Below are 23,804 nucleotides of genomic sequence, written 5' to 3'. Positions count from 1 at the left end.
TTTTGTAAGATAGGTTCTGTTTTTTTTGGAAAACATGTTTTTTTTTTTGGGTGCAAAATAGGTTCTATTCACTTGGAAGGTTGTAAATGTTATTCTGTGGCCTATTTTGTTGTTATGCTGCAAGTGGAAATGAATTTGTTGATATTTTGTAGAAACAAGTTGTTGGAATAAAGAGGTTCATTTTGTACATATCAATACATCATTGCATTACCAAAACATCACATTGTATGCAGATTACATAGCCATAATGCTCATTCCCATTACATGGACAGAATGTTCATTCCCATTATATAACCAAAAGCACAGTGCTTTCCATACCAGAAGCATAGTGCTTTCCATACCAGAAGCATAGTGCTTTCCATACCAAGGGCACAGTGCATCCTATACCAAAAGCACACTACATTACACCACAAGCACAGTGCTTTCCATATCGAAAGTATAGTGCATCCCTAAAACACCCCATTTCATGCCAGTTCCAAAGTCTTCAACTACAGTCCATCTGATCCAGCATTCCCTCCAAAGAAGAACATTGTAATAAGCATCCACGACACCACCAATACTGCCCAAAGAACACTTCTCTCTGCGTCTTGCCTTTGCTAGTGAATTCTCCAACTTATATAGAGATTTTAGCAACCCCGGAATCAAAACTTTAGACCTTTCACACATTTCCACATCATACCAAACCCAAACATCACAACCTCCTCTACCCTGCACAAAACCCACTCTGTAAATTCACATTTGCACCTGGTACAATTCAAAATCTAATATTTTGCATCAAATCCAGTTTTTTACCTTTGCACACACAGTGAATCGCCTCCCAGGATTCGAAATTATCCACGAGGTTCGGATTCTGGCATTCTTACCACACCAACACACCGTCGTCTTATGCTCCATTTCTCCTTTGTTTTCTGGGTTAACGAGCCAATACACTCCAATAAACCTTTTGGACGGCTCACTTCTTCGAAATAGTAGATCTGAGTTCTCAGCTATGGAGATTTAGGATTTAGGTTAAATTGAGGTTGAGGACGAAGATATTTTGGGGGTTTTTGTTTGATTTCCAGCTTTGCAACTCGTGCCCAATTTGGGTGCGATTTCCCCTTTTTTTTTTTTTTTAAATTTATAATTGTCGAAACCCAAAACTACCCTCCAAATGTATTGCGCGAAATGGTCAATCAGCTGGTGGAATGGGTCTCATGAGTGCCACGTCAGCATTTAACGATTGGCCGTCTGGTCAACTTAACGAAAGGATGAAATTGGATGATGTTGAAAACGCAAGGGCATAAATTGATAAAATTGATACCCTGGGGCCCAATTTGAGATGACCCTAAACTAGCCGGGTGTCTTTTGTCGTTAGCCCTTACTATGAAGATAAAGTAACTTGTCTGTTTGTATGTTTGGACCTGTGTGGACACCTATTAGAATTAGAGGAAGATTACAACAACTTAGAAAATTTAAGGCTTCATACAAAGCATATATAATTAGGGTAAATTACTCAAATGGTCCTTAAACTTATACTCGATTTACATTTCGGTCCCTCAATTAAATTCTTCGTCTTCGTCCAAATGGTCCAACAACTCTATATTAGTCGCTTCATTGGTCCTACTGTTACATTCTGTCAATGTTGTCATTAAATATGAGGGAAATTGGTCATTTCGTACATTAAAAATAAATAAATACTAAAAAATGAAATAAAAACTCTCTCTGTCACTCTGTCTCGGTCTCTCTATCTTCTTCTCTCTTTCTCCATTCCCCCATGACCATCACCCTCAAGCTCCAACCCCCTAACCCATCCCATAACCACTATTCACCTCATCACCCACTACCACCCTCCTCCCCACCTCATCACCCGCCAACCCCACCTCCCAAAATCACAGCCACTGTCAATTTCTCACCCTCCATGCGCACTCTCCTCTCCTCCCACCTCACTTCCTCATCTCCCAAACCATCCAAACTACCCAAACTCTCTCCCCACACCCACAACCCTATACCCACCACACCCAATCCCTCCCTCCACAAAAAGTTCCTCTAGAAGCTTCTAGAACCATCATTCGATGTTCCAGAACATTCTCCTTCTTCCAACGCACCTGCCAAGTTCACACCTTTGGAGCAGCAAGTGGTGGAACTCAAGAAGAGGTACCCAGATGTCCTTTAGATGGTGGAAGTCGGTTACAAGTATCGGTTCTTTAGCCAAGATGCTGAAATTGCTGCGCGGGTTTTGGGGATTTATGCCCATATGGATCATAATTTCTTGACTGCTAGTGTGCCCACTTTCCAGTTGAATGTCCACGTTAAAAGGCTAGTGAGCGCAGGGTACAAGGTCGGCGTGGAGAGGTCTGTGGGGAATGGGGGAGAAGAAATTGAAGGGGGTATGGGTTTGGGTCTCATGATTTTTTTTCTTTTTTTCCTCAATTTTTTTCTAATTTTGTATTTATTTTAACCCTATTTTTATTTGTTAATTATGAAAAGTCATATTTACCCTAAAATTTGGTTAAGTCTAATACAAAATTAGACGGTGGGACTAATGGACCGAATAATATAGAGTTGATAGACCATCTGAATGAATAATTTAGTTTAGGGACCGAAATGTAAATCGGGTACAAATTAGATGACCATTTGAGTAATTAACCCTATATAATTAAAAGGCTTAAAAGAACTACAACAAAAACATAGTTGATTATCCAGAAAGAAAAACAGAAGTTTATAAAAGTATAAGAAGAGTCTAGTGTAATCTAGAAATTCTTACAAAGTCTATAGAAGCATTTCAAAACCAATTAGCTCTATTAAAAGAAAAATGAATAATTTAGTTATATGAATCGTCCTCCTTGTCGCTGTAGACAATCATCATTACCAAGTGTATATTGTCCTAAAATGACCAATAGGAGAAACAGTTTGCGCAAAATGGAAAGATGATGAATCAATAGGAACTTGAGTTTAGCATGTTTATGATATATTAAGAACATAATGTAGCCAGACAAAAGAAAGGAGACAAATTATGAAGCAATTTTGCATGAGTTGTAAAAATATAAATTTGTATAAGTATTATGGATGTCATGAGAAAGATAAGCATTAAAAGATATATATAAGGAGTTATAGGAAGTATAACATAAAACCATAAGAAGTTTAACATAAAACCATCAAAAACTTTTAGGACAAGAAAATATATCTCTAAGTAGATTAGAAAGAGAATAAATAAACCTTGGATTAGAGGTAGGATAAAGAATACTCTTAAAGATAAAAGCAGCTAGCAATGTTATCTATATGGAGAAGTCGGATACATTGGACCTTAATGTCCAAAATTAGGTAAGCAACCAAGAGAACACATACAACTAGTAGAGCATTTCCAATTAGAAGATGATGACTTGGAATTTGTTCCAGTATGAGTTGTCATTATCTTTTGCTTCTGACTGATCTGCTATCTTGTTGAACAGTTCATCAAAAACTTTTCTCCTTTCGTGCTTATCCTGAAGCTGTACATTTCGATTGGTCTTCTGGATGTATACTGAGAGTAAATCTTTAGAAAGTTTGATTGGTAAATGAGGTTTAGATGACCATCATTAAACAATTGCTGCTCAGCTAATATTGCTTCTCTATATTTATTAATATCATGTTTGCACTACTACAAAAAAGAAAAAAGACGACGGTAAATCACCGTCGTGTATTTGGTTTTTCAATGGTCGTGGAATCCACCGTCATCTTTTCCCTCATAAACCACGACGCTAAATCACCATCGTTGTTAAAATATACAACGTCATCAACAAATACAAAACGACGTCTTTGTACTGCAAAAAGATCTAAAAAAGCAGTCGAGGATGAGAATAGACGACCAACCCTCTAAAAAAACCGTCGTTAAAAAGGAAAAATATGACACATATTAACAGAACAAGGCCGCAAGATAGACATACAACGACGAAAATTAAAACAAGACGCCGTTAAATATCATTTTCACGACAATAAAAAATATGACGTCTTTAAATACATTAGAAGACGACGTTATTGATACCTACTACGTCGCCTATATAAAAACAGCCGTCGTAAAATAAATTTTCCACTTCGATTTTTCTATAAAAGATGACGTGGAAATAGTTGTCAGTGTTATTATTTACGACGTATGTATTTATAGAGTAGACGTTGAACAACGAAACAACGTCGGTTACAAATATATGAGAGTCGTATTACAAAATTTATACGTCCTATTTTCAGAAACAAACAACGACGATAAATATTAGACGTTGTTAAATACAACAACGTCGAAAACAAATAAAAACAGACGTGTTTAGTCTGCTAAAGTTCTAAAAAATAGTCGAGGATGAGAATAGACGACCAACTCAAACAAATCACCGTCGTTAAAAGGGAAAAATATGACACATATTAAAAGAACAAGGCCGCAAGATAGACATACAACGACGACAACTAAAACACTACGCCGTTAAATATAATTTTTACTACAAGAAAAAATATGACGTCTTTAAATACATGAGAAGACGACGTTATTGAAATCTACTACGTCTCTTATTTACAAACAACCGTCGTGAAATAAATTTTCCACTTCGATTTTTCTAAAAACGATGACGTGGAAATAGTTGTCAGTGTCATTATTTACGACGTATGTATTTATATAGTTGACGTTGAAATGCGAAACAACGTCGGTGGCATTTATATAGTCGACGTTGTATTTATATGTATTCATTACTCACGACGTACTTATTAATATAGACGACGTTGAACTTCTAAACAACGTCGGTTCCAAATAAATGAGAGCCGTATTACAGAACATATAGACGGCGTTGATTATGATGAGAGCCGTATTACAAATAACGTCGTTTAATTGATATTAGACGGCGGTTATAATGAATTACCGTCGGAATTCATTTCGTTCCTCTTCGTTTATAAAAGAACTTGCGACGTGGAAAATGTATGATGACGTCGTATTTTTTAACGTTCAGATTATATATCTCGTTTTTTAGACGTCGGTATTATGGGATTGGAGTCGTGTTATTTTGAATTACATGGCGGTTCTTAATCCTTCCCCGACGTGATATCCTGAATAATTGCTTCACAATAGCGTCGTGGTTCTTCATTGTTACGTTGCTTTAAGACGTCGGTAAATATGCTGAATAACTGGTTCACAATAACGTCGTGTTTTATTTGAACGTAGAAAGTGAAGAAATCACATTACAATATATTACAAAATGAATGTCATACACTGCCAATTACATAAGCATCATTCAATCCATATATCTTCACACCCATCTCGAATATTTTGACCACCTAACTCACCCACCAGTTCATCAAATGTGTCAACATTTGGCATCCCTCTAGTAAATGGCTCACACTCAATTATCACATCACCTAAGACTTCATCACCAATAACATCATTATATTCTCTATTAGGCATTGATAACACTACCGACCAACCACGATGCATCGGGTCGTCAACAAAAAATATTTGTTTGACTTGAGAAGCCAAAACAAATTGGTCATTCCTATGTCCAATTTTACTCAAATCTACAAGGGTAAATCCAAGTTCGTCGACTACAAGACCAGAACTATCTATCCAATCACACCTAAAGACTGGGATTGTAAACTTTTGGTAGTCAAGGTCCCAAATTTCTTGAATGACACCATAGAAACCCATATTTGAGAGAATTGGGTTTTTATCCTTGGCACTAGCAACTTGCATGGTATGTGCAAGTAAATAAACTCCACTATTTTGAGTTGTCCGCACATCATCTTGTGCCTTGATATTGAATTTAATACCTTTAATAAGATAGCTCCTATATAATGGCACTGCCATGTTTGGACCAGCTGCTAGCCACCTTAAATTTTCTGATACGCCATGATTGTCTTCCTCAAGTTCACTTTGAACCTGCAAATTAATCATATCTTAATTCAATCTAACATAGAAATAAGAAGAAAATTAAAAGAGAAATATGTTATTCAACAACATATACCTTGAAGCGTAGCCATTGAATGAAAGTGCTATTGTGCTTATCCTGCAACCACTTTGTTCTCTTTCTAAATTTTGGATAAGCAGTCTTGATGTGGATCATATGTTGCCTACATGACACGAAAAATTCAAGCATTACGGTCCCAAATATAGAAGATAAACATAAGAAATAATTTAAAATGGAAACTTAAAGAATAAAACTCATACGTACTCGATATAAGGTAGGACTTCCTCCGTATTCTCCAAGACATATAGATGTGCTTGATTCAACAGGTCCTGATCAACTACGCTCACTGTGCAACCTGATAATGGCTTTGAAAGTCCCATCTTTTGGCTTGAAGGCACTCCAACTGTACTAACATCAGATAAATGCTGAGTACAAAACTCTACCGCTTCTTCAGCTATATACCGCTCAGCAATGCAACCTTCGGGACGAGTACGATTCTGAACATACCCCTTCAGCACTTTCATATATCTTTCAAACGGATACATCCACCTAAAATATACTGGCCCACATAGACGAACTTCTCTGACAAGATGTACTACTAGATGAACCATGATATCAAAGAATGAAGGGGGAAAGTACTTCTCAAGCAAACACAGAGTAACTACTACATCTTCTTCCAACTTATCTAGCTTGGAAACATCAACAGTCTTTGCACATATAGCATTGAAGAAGAAGCACAAACGAGTTATTGCATACCTTGCAGGCTTCTCCAAAACAGAACGAATTGCCACAGGGAGCAATTGTTGCATTAAGGTATGACAATCATGTGATTTAAGGCAAAGAAGTCTTGAATCTTGTAAAGATACAAGATTTTTAATATTTGAAGAATAACCTTCAGGGACCTTCATACCATAGAAAGAATTGCAAACCTCTCTCTTCTCTGCTCTTGACAAATTCCAAGGCCCAGGAGGTAAACGAGTACGTCTTTCTCCATACTCGGGTTGCAAATCAGTTTTGACCCCCATGTTCAATAAATCTAATCGAGCAGCAATCCCATCTTTATTTTTTCCAGGGATCTCCAGCAATGTACCAATGATACTATCGCAAACATTCTTCTCAATGTGCATAACATCTAGGGCATGCCTCACAGGAAGGTATTTCCAATACTCGAGATCAAAGAATATTGATTTTTTCTTCCAACAAACTCTGTCACCATTTTCAACCATATGCAGCACTTCTTCTCCGGTTAATGGCTCGGGAGGTATGCCATATTCAGGTTTCCCATTAAAAGCTGCACGTTGCCTCCTATATGGATGATTGATTGGTAACCATTTTCTATGCCCAATGTAACAAATTTTGTGGCCATTTTTCAACCTGTGACTAGGTGTATCATCGCCGCATATTGGACAAGCTTTATATCCTTTAACAACACAACCAGATAAGTTTCCATAGGCGGGGAAATCATTAATTGTCCACATTAATGCAGCTCTGAGTGTAAAGTATTCTCCATTATGTGCATCATACACTCCTCTAATCCCATCCCACAAAGATTTTAAATCATCAATCAAAGGCTCCAAGTAGACGTCTATATCATTTCCGGGTTGTTTAGGACCGGAAATCAATAAGGTTAACATCATGAACTTTCGTTTCATGCACAGCCATGGAGGGAGATTATATGTAACTAAGATAACCGGCCAACAACTATATCTGCTACTTAGAGAACTGTGGGGATTGAATCCATTAGATGAAAGAGCCAATCTCAAGTTTCTCGGCTCATTACCAAACTCAGGCCATTTATCATCAAGAAGTTTCCAAGACGAGGAATCCGCCGGATGAGACATCTGACCGTCAATTGATTTTCTAGCAGCATGCCAAGTCAAACTCTTAGCTGTCTCATGTGATTGAAACATCCTTTTAAACCTTGGAATTGGAGGAAAATACCACACCGCCTTCGCTGGCACACCCTCTTTCAAGATTGAATCTTTGCCTTCCTTCCACCTTGAGATACCACAAGTAGGACAATTAGTTGAATCCTCATACTCCTTCCTATACAAGATGCAATCATTGGGGCATGCGTGCATTTTCTCATAACTCAGCCCCAATGCACACAAAGTCTTTTTAGCCTCATACATAGAGGTTGGTATTGTATTTCCTTCTGGAAGCAAATCGCCTTGAAGTATCAATAATTCTGTAAAACAGACATCACTCATCCCATGTTTTGCCTTCAAATTATACAACTTCACTAATGCCGATAACTTCGTGTACTTTCTACAACCAGGGTACACTGGTTGATCTCCATCCCCAATCACATTGGCAAACTCATACGGATCGGAACCAAAATCACCAAAATCATTATCATCCATATCAATTTCTTCAGACACAAAACTGTACCTACTATGGCCATCATCTTCTTCAACATTTCTACTAGCATTAGTAGTTGCTTCCCAAGGTTCTCCGTGAAATGTCCAATTCTTATAGCTTTGGTCAATTCCATTAAAGTATAAGTGATCCCTTATAATTCCAACCCCAAACAACTTCAAATTAACACATTTAACACATGGACAACGGATATGTGTTGTAGTTAGAAGATTTTCTATAGCAAAGTTCAAAAATGCTTCCACCCCAAACTCATATGCCTTCGATCTTCTATCCGAGTGCATCCATGACTTATCCATCTCCGACACTATAACCTATTATCTATAATAAAGTGAAAATACAGGCAATGACCATCACTATAGCAGATTATACAAAGATCTAATAGCAAGTAATACACAACAGAGACGACGGGTTTTAAACAAAAACAGACGTATTTGGCATATATAGACGACGGATTTTCAACAGACGTCGTCTAATATAAGTAATACAAACGACGGTTTATGAAAAAATCGTCGTGTATAAGTAATACAACGACGGTTTTTTCATAAACCGTCGTGTAATCGTCGTCGTATGCCTAAAAAGGCGTCGTGTCTCAGTTTATTTTCAAGAACCCAAAACCCATTAAGAACACAACATATATATGAAACCAAGCAAGAAACCAACATATACATGAAACCAAGCATGAAAACAATAAATCCATTCCCAATTCAACATAACATAGGGTGATTAAAAGATCCGACAAAATTAAATCCATTCCCAATTCAACATAACAGATAATGTAATCCATGAACCCATTAAACAGAAAATCCATGAACCCATACCTATAAGCACATTATTAACAGATCGCAAAGCATATACCTAAAACCCTTTAACAAAACAACCTAATATCATTCAATGAATTTACAAGGGGAAGATAGGGTTTGTACTTACAGGTTGGACGAGCTCACAGATTCGACGGAGCCTGGAGAGTGCAACTTTTAATTAGAGCAGAAGTGAGAGAGCGAAATGTTATGTTGCGCGAAATCTGAAAATTTTAGGGTTCAGGGTTAGAAGTATAAGAATAAGAGCCAAATCTAAAAAATTTAGGACGCGCGCGAAATTTTTTAGAGAGCTCGCTCTTTAAAACGTCGAAAGAAAAACCATGGCGAAAGTTCTACAAGAACCGACGTAAATGTAATATTCCACGACGGAAACACTGAACGTAACGCCGTTTATTTTGACGCTTCATTTTTCGGATTAATTTTAAATTTATTTTGAATATTTTGATATAAAGACGACTGAAAAACCACGTCGGGGTTAAGAAATTGAAAACGTTGTAAATTATAATAGACGACTTACATATTAAAATGACGTCGTTTAAAGTATAAACCATGTCGGATATTTTACTGCACGACGTAACATATGTATTCCACGACTCAACCACCGTTGTTAAAAATTAATACCCTAAACCCTTAAAACTAAATTATATAATTTAAAAAATTATGTTTATAAAAGGGTTTATGGTTTTACAGCCTAATATATACCCTAGACTACCCAAAAATTATACTTTAAAAATAAACCCCAATAAATAACAACCCTAATCTCTAAACCCTAGACTCTAAACCCTAAACCATAAAACTAGAAGTGACTTTATGACTCATCAAAACAATTTTGTTTTGGATGGTCATTTAAAATTTTTGTTATTCAAAATGAATTTTTTCAAGGTTTAGGGGGAAGAAAATATATCAATGACTTCATAGGAGTTGACTTTGCATTTTTCTGATTTATTTTAAATTTATTTTGAATATTTTGATATAAAAATAATAAAATATTCTTATCACAACAACAAACCACGTCGGTGTTAATAAATTGTAGACGTTGTAAATTGTAATAGACGACTAAGTTGTTAAAATGACGTCGTTTAAATGAGAAACCATGGCGGATATTTAACTATCCGACGTAAAATATATATTCCACGACTTAACCGCTGTTGTTACAAAGTACTACCCTGAACCCTTAAGAAATTGAAGACGTTGTAAACCATAAACGACTCAATTGTTCAAAGAACGTCGTCTAAATATCCTTTTACGTCGGATTTGTTTAAAACGAAACAACAAAAAACGACGGTTTTTGACTTTATTAGGTTGTTGGAAAAGTATTACACGTCGGTTACGCAATTTGTATGTTTGTTTTTTTTTTTTAATTTAAGAAAACCTCAACAAATTTTTACATTATATATTATAGACAAAATTTGTACATTATACATAAATATCAAGTGTTCAATAATTCCCCTATTCCAGGTGAAGGCAAACAAACTCTGCCCATTCATTCCGGACTTCATCAATTGCTTCTTGGGGGTATGGCGCTTCCTGTTTTCCCTTGGAATACTGCATAAACAATGACTATTAGAGTTTATAAATAAAAGGAAATTCAATCACAGACGACCATAACCGACGTAGTATATCTATTCAACGACGGTAATTTTACATGACCGTCGTTGATAATACAAAAAACGACGTAAAATGTATGAAGGTAATTTCTTCTTACCTTCTTCTCAAACGCCAAGGAAGGATCCATGATGATGTCCCTCATGAAGCGCATCACATAATACCCGCATTCGACACTGCTGGGTTGCTTTGGTGTGCCTGACAGAGTTTTCCAAATTACTGCCTTACGGCCTGATCTGGCTATGTGAGAATTATAAATTTTTATAGCACTGTTCACGATGTTTTTGGCCTCTTCATCGACCACACGATTTCCTGGCAGAGGATCCAGAAAATAGACGGTTTCCCTCTTTGCTCTTACAATTAGCAAGATCCAGTGACGGCTGCACAAAATTAATATAAAAACGACGGTTATTTACAAAAACGACGTATTATAATATTTCACACGACGAAATAAAGTAGCAATCGACGACATTATATATTTATCACGACGATAAATAACTACCGACGTGGTTAGTAGTTTCAAACGACTCAATAAAATAAAACACCGACGTGGTTAGTTTATACGCTGTCATTTATTGAAAATCAAAAAAACAAAATCCTGTGAAGGAGACTAACCCTGGATTGTAAGGCATCATGAAAATCTGTTCACCGTCAGTCCTCTAAAGTCGAGCTGCTACCAGTCGTGATCTGTCAGCTATTGTGCCAGAGTTGGCACTAATTGTAGCAGGGTCGATAAAGCCTACCATGCTGCACATATTTGCTTGTTTCAAAACATCGTGTAAGTACCTAAATATATAAAATAATATAAACAAGTCAGCACAAAAAAACACACGACGGTTATGTATAACAAAACGACGTATTATAAAATTTCACACGACGTACTGAAATAGACAACGACGTTATAATATATTTATCACGACGGTACATACTAACGACGTGGTTAGTTAGTTAAGACGACGCAATAAATAAACCAACGACGTATTATTTTAGAATGACAAACCTCATATATACAGCAAGGACAGTAGCTCCTATTTCTTCCATGCCTGCAAATTGTGTAATATCTTCAGGCAGGAGGAAGGTATCGCGTTCTAGACCAAACACCTCCTTATCAATTGTAAAGTGCAGGGTCTTATCCTGAGGCACGAGTGTCGTTTCCACATAACGACAAAGGGATTTTAAAGAAGATGGCGCCTCCATATTTGAATAATCAACAACTTTAATAACCTGTTTAAAGAAATAAAAAAAATGACGTGGTAATTCAATAAAAATGACGGTTTAAGGAATAAAACGTCGTCTGAAAAGAATTTAAATGACGGTGAAAAAACCGTCGTGGTGAATAATTTATTACGTCTTAGAAAAAAATTCCGCCGTCTAAGTTGTAAACAAACGACGGTTTAAAGAAAAATATCGACGTCTGAAATTTTGAAAAACAAATAAAAAAGGCAAAGTTATGTGAACATACCTGGTCGTCATCTTCTTTCTCCTTTTCATCTTGTTTTTCTTCTTTCTTCTCTTCATCTATTACGTCGGGAATGACTAACACCGTCGTCTAAAAACCACAAAGTTTTAAAAATAACGACGTTTAATGGCGTGTAAAACAAGTAAACTAAATACGACGTGGTATTGAAATACAAACGACGGTTTATTTTTAAAATCGTCGTGGTATGTATTTCAAACGACGGTTTTATTAATAATAACGACGTCTAATAGTTTTTAAAAAAACAGAGAATTCAAAGTTCAGATATGTTACCTTTTCTTCCTGATGTTTCCCATTTTTGGCAGTATCATCCTCAAAATGTAGGGATCTCACATCACCTCCAGAGCAGCTTGCTTTGTCAGACATTGGATTTTTGGGACTTTGGCTAATTCTTGGTTTAAGCATGCTTGGATCAAAATTGGGAATTAATTGGGAAAGCTGACTCAGGAAATGCTCCCTCTCAGCCTCTACCAATTGTTTCGTTCTAGCCTCCATCCTTAAAGCCTCTTCCCTTGCCTTAGCTTCCATCTTTTTAGTCTCTTCTTGAAGGAGAACTCTTAAACTGTACTTTAAACGGTCGTCAAAGCTCACCCTCTGTGGTTTGGGTAAATTGAAATATTGCCTTGGTGAAATCCCAGCACCTACTCCTCTCACTCTGCCTGGATGCTCGGGGCCCAAAGCCATGGTCAGCACATCATTGCTGCCAGATACAGTGACTTTGCCTTCCGAGACTTGTTTTTGCAATTCATCCTAAAACAAAGATATATAAAAAAGTAAGAACAAAAAACACACGACGGTTATTTATATACAAACGACGTATTATATAATTTCACACGACGCAATAACATATAAATCGACGTTATTATAATTTACCACGACGGTAGTTATACCGACGTGGTTAGTTTTTTAAAACGACGAAATGAATAAACCACCGACGTCTTATGCTTTATTTACAGATAACAGAGGGATGATTCAATATTCACACCTTTAACGACCTTGTTTAAAACATTTCGACGTAGTAATTTAATACAAACGACGCGAAAATGAACCACCGACATCTTATGCTATAATTACAGAAAACAGAGTAGTGATTCCTATTTAGACCTTTAACGACGTTTTTAAAAAAATTTCGATGTGGTAATATCATTCACACGACGCAAAATATAACATAAGACGTAATAAGAATTATTCACAGTTTAATAAAAATTTAAAACAGAGTGAGTAGGCTTACAATTAATTTTGCTTTCTCTGCCACCTTTGGATCCGGGATGTTACCATGTTTGTCCTGTCTAGCTCTCTTCCATAAGGTAGATCGATCAATTTCTACCCCAGGCATGGTTTCCTCCAATTGATCCTCCAAACCAGCATATCCTTTTCGAGACAATCGATGATTGTACTCGAGTTTCTCCCTAATCTGTGCATGTTGAGAATGCACAGACTCAAAATCTTTGGATAACCTTGAAGCTACAAAGGCATCCCATTGTGCTTTCTCTATGAATTTATATGTTTCAGGGGGTTGGCTTAATCTCTCCCTGTCATTGGTGTATGGAAGGATATAATGCCTCGTTAGTATAGACTTGAAATCCTTCCATTTCTTGGCAGCAGAAGCTAACACAGAGTTCTTGCCCCCTTGACCTACCACAAAAGCAATGTCAACTGCTTCCCAAATCTGCTCCTTTATATCCTTGGGGATTTGAGCCCATTTCATGTCCACAAGTGGAACTCTGGAGCGTGCCAACACACCAATGTAGGACTGCATCTCACTATGTGCTTGGCCAATTCCTTTCCCCCTTTTATTGTACTCAACAATTGGCCTGAGTTTCTGAAGTTTTCTCTTCACAACACGAGGCATTGTGCTCATACCTCGACCAGACTTTGAATCATCAGAGATTGTTGTCGTGCTGGTTGGTTCTGTCTCAGCAGATGATGAAGCAAACTTCATCTTCTTCGAAGACTTCTCTTGAGGAGTTACCATTCCAAGCTCCTTACCTCCATTTTTCTTGGAGCCAGAGTCCTTACTTTGGTCTTGGTGAGAAACCATTTTTACAGACAAAACTGCAAGTGAAAATATTTCAGGAAAAGATTAAGAACACAAACGACGGTTATTAATAAAATACGACGTATGATATGATTTTAAACGACGCAATGAAATAATCTCAGACGTGATAATTAACTATAAACGACGAAATATTTATATAACGTCGTGGTATTGATGTTCACACGACGTCAATAGTAATATACCGTCGTCTATATAAGGATCCAAAACCCTTCTTTCTTTCTCTGTGAATGTTTGATTGCAGATTTGATTTTTCTGAACCATGGTTTTTATTTTCTAATTTGATAAAATACAAGGCCAAGAAAGAAAGTTTTGGAATCTTATATAGACGACGGTATTTTAATATGACGTCGTGGTATTAACATTCACACGACGTAAAACAATAAGATACTGTCGTCTATATTAGATACCAACCCTACTTTCTTTTTCTTTATATTTTATCAAATTAGGGAAAAACAAAAACCATTGTTCAGAGAAATCAAACCTGCAATTAAACAAGCAAATAAAAAAAAGACTATAATTTTAAAAACAACTTTGTCAATTTTCAGACGACGCTAGAACGACTGACGAACCGTCGTGGTCTACATATTTAACCACGTAAATAAGAACCTACCGTCGTCTTATTTAGTTGAGGTAGTTGTCTTCAAAGTTGGAAACTTTCCCTCTTTGTCTGTATATTTTATCGAACTTGGAAAGAAGTAAAATGATTTTGGCCAGAAAAAAGGTAAAAAGATTTTTCAAACAAAAAACGTATGAGCATGCAAAACAGCAACCAAAATAGTGAAAATGAAAGCTTACCTTTTGCGTGCAATGAAAGCAAGAGGAAGACGATCGATGTTTAAGTTCAGAGACGACGAAGAAGACGAGAGGAAGACGATGAGATACTCTGACAGTGCTCTGACAAGGAAAAAAGTCTAAAAGTTTTCTCTGGGAGATTGAAATTTTTAATCGGGTTTGGAAACAGTGCATGTGTAAGTCAGGTAGACGAAAAGTTGCTTACATATAAAACCATTTCAAAAAAATAATACGGCGGTTACATATAACTACGACATATAAATTACAAAATACGACGGTAAATTTAACTTCGGACGTGGTAAATAAATACGACAGTAGTGTTGTAGGTACCGTCGTAGTAAACTCAAAAATTAAAGTACATAAGTAATAACTCGCGTCATGGTAGATTATTTAACACGTCGTTTTTATTAATGTACCGACGTGGATTTATGTAATATACGTCGGTCATACCGACGTTGATTTTACAATTTAAACGGCGGTTTTTTGTAAGGACCGCCGTTGGTTTTAAAAATTTATTCTATAAATTTGTCGCTTTCATTCATTTTCGGTTTACATTTAGGGTTCCAAGTTCTTCCTCTCTCAGAGACACTGTCTCTCACGTCTCAAAGACAATAATTTGGATGTCTTTCTCAAAGAGAAATTGAGCTTACTCGCATCAAATATATGTCCACAAGAAGAAGCTTGTCAACTAGCCTTCTCACTTCCTTGATCAAGCCTGATAGGACACTTAGTGCTTCTGAATACTCCTTGCTTTCCATCAAAAGAGATGCAAGCCTGGCCTCCACTCGCTGTCGAAGGAAAGTTCGCTTCTCAGGGAAATCTGAAGATCAGATGTGCCTGATCCTCTGCTTGATTTTCTTGGCTAAGAAGATCCGTCAGATTTGTGATAGCCTATTCCTTTATCCGTAGAGCTTCAGAAGAAGAAGATGGGTTTCAAGAATGCGATAAAGAATAGAAATGGCTTCAGATGGCCTCTAAAGCATGAGCAATCGAATCAGTGCTTTGAACTATACTTTGAACTATACAAGTCAATGCTTTGAACTATACAAGTCCTGCAGAAAGATAAAGGACCAAACTGTTAAAGAAACCCTAAACTAACACGACGCAATATTTGTTTTGCGACGTGGAATCTTTTCATTTAACGTCGTTAGGTTTAATATAACCGACGTGGATTTGAATTTTTAAATTATGAATAGAATTTTTTTTCCCGTGACCTTTCAGTTTATTTTTCAATTACAGTGCGTTATAAATAGAGTTTTTTTTTTCCGGAGGAAATTTAAAATGAAGGAAATTAATGTTCTGGAATATGTAAAGTTTCTTTTTTGGATGACAGATTTAAATAAAATAAGAATATAAAAACAACGATTGTTTTTGTATTACTGTCGTCGTTTTTCGTCGTCTTAAGTAAGACTAAGACGACGTAATATATTTGTTGAGCGACGTTGATTTGTTTTTTAAACGTCGTTAGATATAATATAACCGTCGTTGAAAATTGTCTCTCTGATTGCAAATTTGCAACGACGTTAGGTATAATATTTGTAGATACACAAACGCACACACATCATCAACTTCCAAAAAATTGTCTCTCTGATTGCAAATCTGTGTCATCTGTTAAGATTATGATGTGGAACAGAGTTCCATCTGGTAAGATTTCGTAACCCTTGGGATCTCAGACAAATTGATTATGTCGGCGGTTTTCTATATAAACCGTCGTGGTTATTTCAATTCTTGTCATTAAGTAGATCTACCGACGTAGGATAAGAAAATCAAAGAAAAAAATTGTTAACAAAAATTCTTATTAAGACGACGGTTTAAATTAAAGGTACGACGTATAAAATGAATAAATACGACGTTAAATTTTATAGTACGATTTAAAGATAACGTCGTAGAACTATACGAGAATGACGTCGATATATTTATATTTTCCGTCGTTGTACATTAATTTAATACGGCGATATTTTGTATTTTAAAGCCGTGGATTTGTTTGTAATTATACGGCGTCTTATACGAAAACCTCGTCGTGTTATTTTATGAGTAAAAACGGCGGTTTTTATTGAAATCGTCGTCTTTACTTTCTACGTCGGTCGATTCATAACTTCTGCCGTTCTTTGTTGGCTTTGATTTTACATTGCGGAAATCTGTTTCAAATAGACGTCGGTTGTTTAATTAGGTACGTCGTTGTTTTTGAACAGCCATTTGAATCTCCATTTTTTAGTTGTCTAAGGTTGTATTACACGACGGTGTTTTTAGAACCGTCGTCTTTTTAAAAACCACGACGGTTTTCACTTAGACCGTCGTTGTTTTCTGGTCGTCTTTTTCACTTTTTGTAGTAGTGTTGATTGGAATATTTGTATCTAAAGACTCTGCTGAACTAAGCAACTCATCATGAGAAATAATTATTATGTCGTGCTCTATCTGGATAAAACTTATCTATAAACCACTTTGAAGATGTACTAGTGAAATCTAATTTTACATTTTTCCAAAGAGGGAGACAAATATTTATTACTTCTTTTAGTTTAGAAGAAAATGAAGACAAGTGATCACTACTTTAAACATAAAGCTAACTTAAATAACCATACTCTACTAAGAATCATGGAGTGATTGAGAAGGTTTTCTATTTATGCTCTAAATGTAGTTCTTTATAATGAGAACAAATTTTATTTGGGCCTAATTTCTGCGTGCCAGCCCATCTAGCTATTGGGCTATTTTTGACAAAACAGACTTCGGCTCTATTTACCAAAATTGGAGATCAGCCCAAGGCATTTTAAGAAGGGGGAGTTAAAATGAAACCAATTACCCGAACTAATTTTCACGAGATAGATTTTAATTACCACCAATGGTGATTTAATCTAAAAACTCAGATTTAATTGGTTTAAATTTTTAGAAAATTAGTTAAATACCCATTTCTAGACATAAAACTATAAAAATACCATATACTATTTAATGTATATAAACACACCCAAAATAAACCCAAAAATCAACAGCTGTATATTTTTTAATTTAATTATTAAGATGAAATACCTTTATTACCCTTTTAACATAAAATTGGAATTCCTAATAAACACCATATCAGAACTCACGACCTCCAGTCTCTCATCTTCATCTTCAACCCCAATTTTCAGTTTTTGTTCTTCCACCTCAGTTTTGACGATGAAATCCTAAGCTCTGTTCTCAAATATATATATATATATATCTCTCTCTCTCTCTAAAAAAGAATAAGAATGATGACGTCATAGGATTCTGATTGTGTAAGGTAACTATTTCTTCTAATTCTACTTAATTCGTCTTTTGGATATAGGAAAACTAGGAGACCCCTTTCCAAGCCCGTGGATCAAAACTTGTAGCCATCTCAATTCAGGGAACATCAAGCAGTAATGCTTTGGAAGATGGAGTTGACGAAGGCTCTGCCTTCAAGCATGTTAGTCCAAATGGCACGACAAAAGCTAAAGTCAGAGGCACTGGCATTGGCAATCCATTAGATGCTGGATCTGTGAAAAATTTGGAGGATTTGCAACATGAGCAAATGAACAATGACTTGGCGGATTCAGGGGATGAAATGGCTCATGGTGCATTGGTGACTTGGCTCAGTAGAAAATCTTATTCGATCTGCGATCTTCGATTTTGAGGTATTTGATTTTTTAAAATTTGAATTCATATTTGATTTTATTGTAGTTTGATTTGGGTGATTTCATGTTCGATTAATTAAGTTGCTGGTTAAGTTTTCATAATTTTTGCAGTTTTGGAGTTTAAATTTGAAATGTAGATCTCATTCTTCTTGATTTTATATGTTTATTTTTGTTATTGTCGATTTGGAGATAAGCTATTGGATTTTCTGATTTCGTTCTAATTTGTATTTAGATATTCGTTTGAATTTTAAATTGTGATTTTAATTTCTTTTTGTTTATAATTTGGATTGATTTCAGATTCGGTTTGGTTGTGGATTTGCTTTTGTGTTTGGTTTGAGTTGTGGTTACAAATTTGTGATATTTGATTCGGTTATCATATTAATTGAGGTATTTTTTTTAATTGAATCTGAGTATATTCGTGTTTTTTCTGTTTATGCACTATTGATTTTTGAGTCGACTATAATTTGTTGTTAGGTAGCAGTGTTATTACCTTATATTGGAACTTTACATACATGAATTAGAAATAGGATTTCGTAGGAAACAAGCAGTGTTATTACTTTATACTGGAACTTTACAGTGGTAGACATGCATTAGAAATAGGATTTTATATGAAACTAGCAGTGTTATTACCCTATACTGGAACTTTACAAGGGGTAGACATGCATTAGAAATAGAATTTCAGATGAATCTAGCAGTGTTATTACCCTATACTGGAACTTTACAAGGAGTAGACATGCATTATAAATAGGATTTCAGAAGAATCTAGTAGTGTTATTACCCTATACTGGAACTTTACAATGGTAGACATGCATTAGAAATTGGATTTCATAGGAAACAAGCAGTATTATTACCCTGTATTGGAACTTTATAGTGGTAGACATGCATTCAAAATAGGATTTCATTGGAAACAAACAGTGTTATTACCCTATACTGGAACTTTACGGTGGTAGACATGCATTCGAAATAGGATTTCAGAGGAAACGATCAGTGTTATTACCCCATACTGGAACTTTACAGCCATTAATCAACATGAAAGTAAACTAGCAATGTTAACAATGGGTATATGACTAAATATTTCTTTCTTTTTTGAGTTGCTGAAAGCCGACCATTTTATAGTCCTATGCAATCAATTCAATAATGAAAATCCAATATAGTTTCAAGATTTTGTCCTAGATTCGAATCTAAAATACTGTTATTACCCTAGACTGAAACTTTACAGTGGTAGATATGCATTAAAAATAGGATTTCATAGGAAACTAAGAGTGTTATTACCTTAGACTGGAACTTTATAGTGGTCGACATGCATTAGAAATAGGATTCCATAAGAAACAAGCAGTGTTATTACCTTATACTGGAACTTTACAACAATTAATCAACATGACAGTAAAGTGTTAAGAATCTGTATTTGACTAAATATCTCTTTCTTTTTTGAGTTGCTGAAAACTGACTATTTTATAGTCATATGCAGTTAGTCCAATAGTGAAGATTTTGTCTTGGATTCGAATCTAAAATACTGTTATTACCATAGACTGGAACTTTATAGCAATTAGTCAACATTACAATAAAGGTTTGGTTTTTAAATGTCTTACCTCTGAAGCCTTTTCTTGTTGAAATTGTTCTCTGAAATTTTGTCTTTGTTTTGTAGGTGGAGGTTAGTGTGTGGTGTTGGTTTTTGAAAGTAGATCAAGTTTGGTGGTAGTTATGGAGTTTCAGTTTGCATAAATGATGAAGATGGTGAAATGAAGAGACGTTTTGCAAAGATGGTTTAATGAAGATGCATGCTTGAAGTTACGGTTTTCGAGACAATTTTATGTTGTAATAAAATGTTTGGACTTTTTGTAACAAAAAAAAAAAAGAAAAAGTTTGGGTGTTTTTATAAAATTGGGCTGGGCTTGTTTTAGGTGTTTTTTGAGTTTTTTTTTTTTTTTTGTTGGGCATCAGTGGCAGTCCTGTAATTTATAGGAACTTCAACACCAATTTCTTATATAGTAAATGGATTTTGGGTGTGTTTCTAAAGTGCATTCCATGTAGGGTTTTTTTATAATTTCAACTCCTATTTTGGATATATTAGTGAAGCTCCCTTAAATTTTTACCTAGTTTCCAGTTTACATTTTTAAGGCTTGAGGTTTGATCATCACCTTTGGTTATCGATTCAAAGCCAGATCAGCGACTCTAGAGCTAGAGGGGTTGAGTTTCTTTCCGCAACCCACGTGATTTCAATGACAAGACATCTACAGGAAACGGACAGAGGACATTCAGGGGAGTTAGTAGAAAAATTGGAAGCAGAAACCACTCCCCATAACTGACAGGACCCGACCCAAATTCCACTTTGGAATTTGCGTCTAACCCTGTGCGTATCCAACACCTGTCAAATGCCGGACACACTTGACCAAATTGCCCTTTAAACTAAAACTAAAAAATTCTTTCAATGTATGACTACTGCCAAAAAATCGACAGAGTCCCCTGTAAATTGCTTGTTTTCCCAATAACTTACACCCGTACAAAATGCACCCCTTATATCCACAAGTGTTCAGCGTGCACAATGTTAAAGCACACACAATGCAACAACAAATCTGTGTGGCCTTAGGCCTTACAGATATCCTAGGGCAATATTAGAGCCTACTAATTAATTTAATTTACAAAATAATACGGTTACAGTAGGATATCCTACATAATGGAAGTGGATGAGTGGTGGGTGATGAATGCCCGGTGGTGGTGCTCCGGTACTCAATTACTGCCTGGGGGCGCAAAATATAAAGCGTAAATGGACAAAAGAAAGTTTTGCAAAATATAATATCAACATACTAACCCCACTGTTAAAACCATTTGAAAATTCATTTAATCCATGTTCTATATTCGTACAAAAATCAAGCAAGCATATTTATATTCATATAATTGTTCATACATTCAATCAATCAATCAAAACCATTTGAAAGCATTGAAAAATAATAATTCCTTTCCACCTTGGTGTAACCTTCGTAAATTCGTCAATTCCATGATTTTTCTATTTATTTCCCACATCATACAGTCAATTCCGGGATCACATAAGCGACACCTCCTCGCAAAACTAGGAAACACAAAGTTTACCCAAGTCGCATTCCTCGCAGAACTCAAGAGACACTTAGTCAACCTGAGTCGCATTCCTCGCCCCTCTCAGTCTGGGTTTCCCTAGGACTCTTGGGGCGACTGTCAAATGAGCGCTGACTCAAGCGAAGGCAACTATGATGTCTGTGGACATCATTATATCCAAAGGCAATAGTTTATTCGAAGGCAACATTTTGGGTACCTATGGTGATTTAAAAACCTTTCCTTGAAAATTATAATACTGTTTCTCACTCAATCCTTAAATCCTGTTACCATTTCCTTTTCTACTTTCCAAGCCATTCTCATTTAATTATAAACAAAATTTTGTAAAAGCCTTTGAATTCGAACTGTATGATTGGAAAACAAAAACCATAAATAATTCATTGATGATTAATTAATAAAACTTTTACTGCATAAAATTCATTTATAAAACAAACGTCCACTCACTATGCATCCGAGCTCACTGACCCTTCTAGGGTCTTTCCTACGGGTTTGGTGGAGCCTGAATACCTATTTAAACAATTAAAATATTTAAGTAATAAAATATCTCAACCACAAATATTTAATCAACAGTTCCTAGGCCCATTTTCAATAGTTCTGACAGTTGGAATGGTCTGATAAAACCCGAGATTAAATATATGATTAAATTCTTATATTGGTCAACTCGGTCCACCGTGGGGCCCACGACCTCCGATTTATCATCCGAAAGTTACTACGGGTTCAACAAAGTTTACTAAATATATCTTGCAGGTTTGGTTCAGATCGAGATGTCGGATCGCTCTTGATCGCACGATCGGACGGTCACCGTTTTACGTAATCTTTGAATCATTGATTTGGAGTATCCGGGAATTCAATTTTCGATCTGTAAATTCCTACACAATCCCAGAGGTTCCCAGATCAACTACTTGAAGATGGAGTAGATCCAACGGTCTGAACATATCGAACCCGGATAACGCATAATATGTGTAAATCTGTTCGACCGTCAAACGATAACCAAATTTGAATCCGAGCATAACATCGTGCTCGGGATCACATGGGGAACATTTTGGAACCAAATAGGCTAACCAACCTTGGCCCACGCGCCGCCACAAGCGCCAACAATGCGTGAGTGGCTTGAGAAAATTCTCAAAACACCCAACAATATCTATACCTACGTGATCAGGACAACTAGTGGAGCAACTTTTGTTCTTGGGCCACAGCCAAAAAGTGTCCGGAGCTTGCCGGAAATTCAAGCCAAAAACGATCAAAACTTAAATAGTAAATTGAGCTTTAAAACTTCAAAATCGATCCTAACCAACCCAACCATCAGCTAGATCATGTGGAATAGATGAAAAGGCATGCCTGAATCAACAAATTTGGTGGCCAGAATCGTCGAAAACGAAGAAGAAAAATTCGAGAGAAAATCCAGCGGTTTTCAAGCTGCCGTCAGTGACAGAGGTGGCGGTTGTGGCGGAGAAGAGTGCTACCGGCCAAAGAGTGGTCGGCAGGACTGTTTCATGCGTGCGCGAGAGAGAGAGAGAGAGAGAGAGAGAGAGAGAGAGAGATAAGTTGGTTGGTTATTTAAAAATATGACTTTGCAATATTTACGGTTGTGCCACTACACTTCCGTTGATCGTAACTTCTTTATTAAAACTCTTATTTGAGCACACTACATGTCTACGAACTCGTATCGACGCGCTCTATGCAGTGTTGTTACTTAAAATCCCCAAATACTTTCCGGGTGAAATTATCTTTTACTTGAATAATTTAGGAATTGAATATTAATTTAGGAACGGGATATCACAATAACCATTAAATTCCAGGAAAACGGGCTGGGTTTCCTTCCATCCCTATGAAGATTTGTCAGTAAGACATTTAATTCTAGTTTGCTAGGAATGGGCAAGAGGCATTCAAGGGAGTTGGTTAACAAAAAGTCAAAACTAATCACCCTAGCTGACTCTTGATGTGAATCTTTCTGTCAGAATAAGTACTACTCCCTTATTTGTTGGAGCAAACACTTCTCAACAAATATCCTCCAAATATTAAGGAATCATCATCATAAAGATTTCCTATAAATATAAGAGAATGTGA

General features: G+C 36.1%; 1 protein-coding gene across 1 annotated transcript; it reads left to right on the top strand.

Moving 5' to 3' along the window:
- LOC18780891 (DNA mismatch repair protein MSH3) lies at positions 2,153-3,517 on the top strand. Its single transcript, XM_020562393.1, has 2 exons — positions 2,153-2,366; positions 3,429-3,517. The coding sequence occupies exons 1-2, from the start codon at positions 2,153-2,155 to the stop codon at positions 3,515-3,517; spliced, it is 303 nt and encodes a 100-aa protein (XP_020417982.1).

Source organism: Prunus persica, chromosome G4, assembly GCF_000346465.2.
Source record: "Prunus persica cultivar Lovell chromosome G4, Prunus_persica_NCBIv2, whole genome shotgun sequence".
Taxonomy (NCBI): domain Eukaryota; kingdom Viridiplantae; phylum Streptophyta; class Magnoliopsida; order Rosales; family Rosaceae; genus Prunus; species Prunus persica.
The sequence above is the reverse complement of the archived record's forward strand: the minus strand, read 5'-3'. Positions and strand labels throughout refer to the sequence as shown.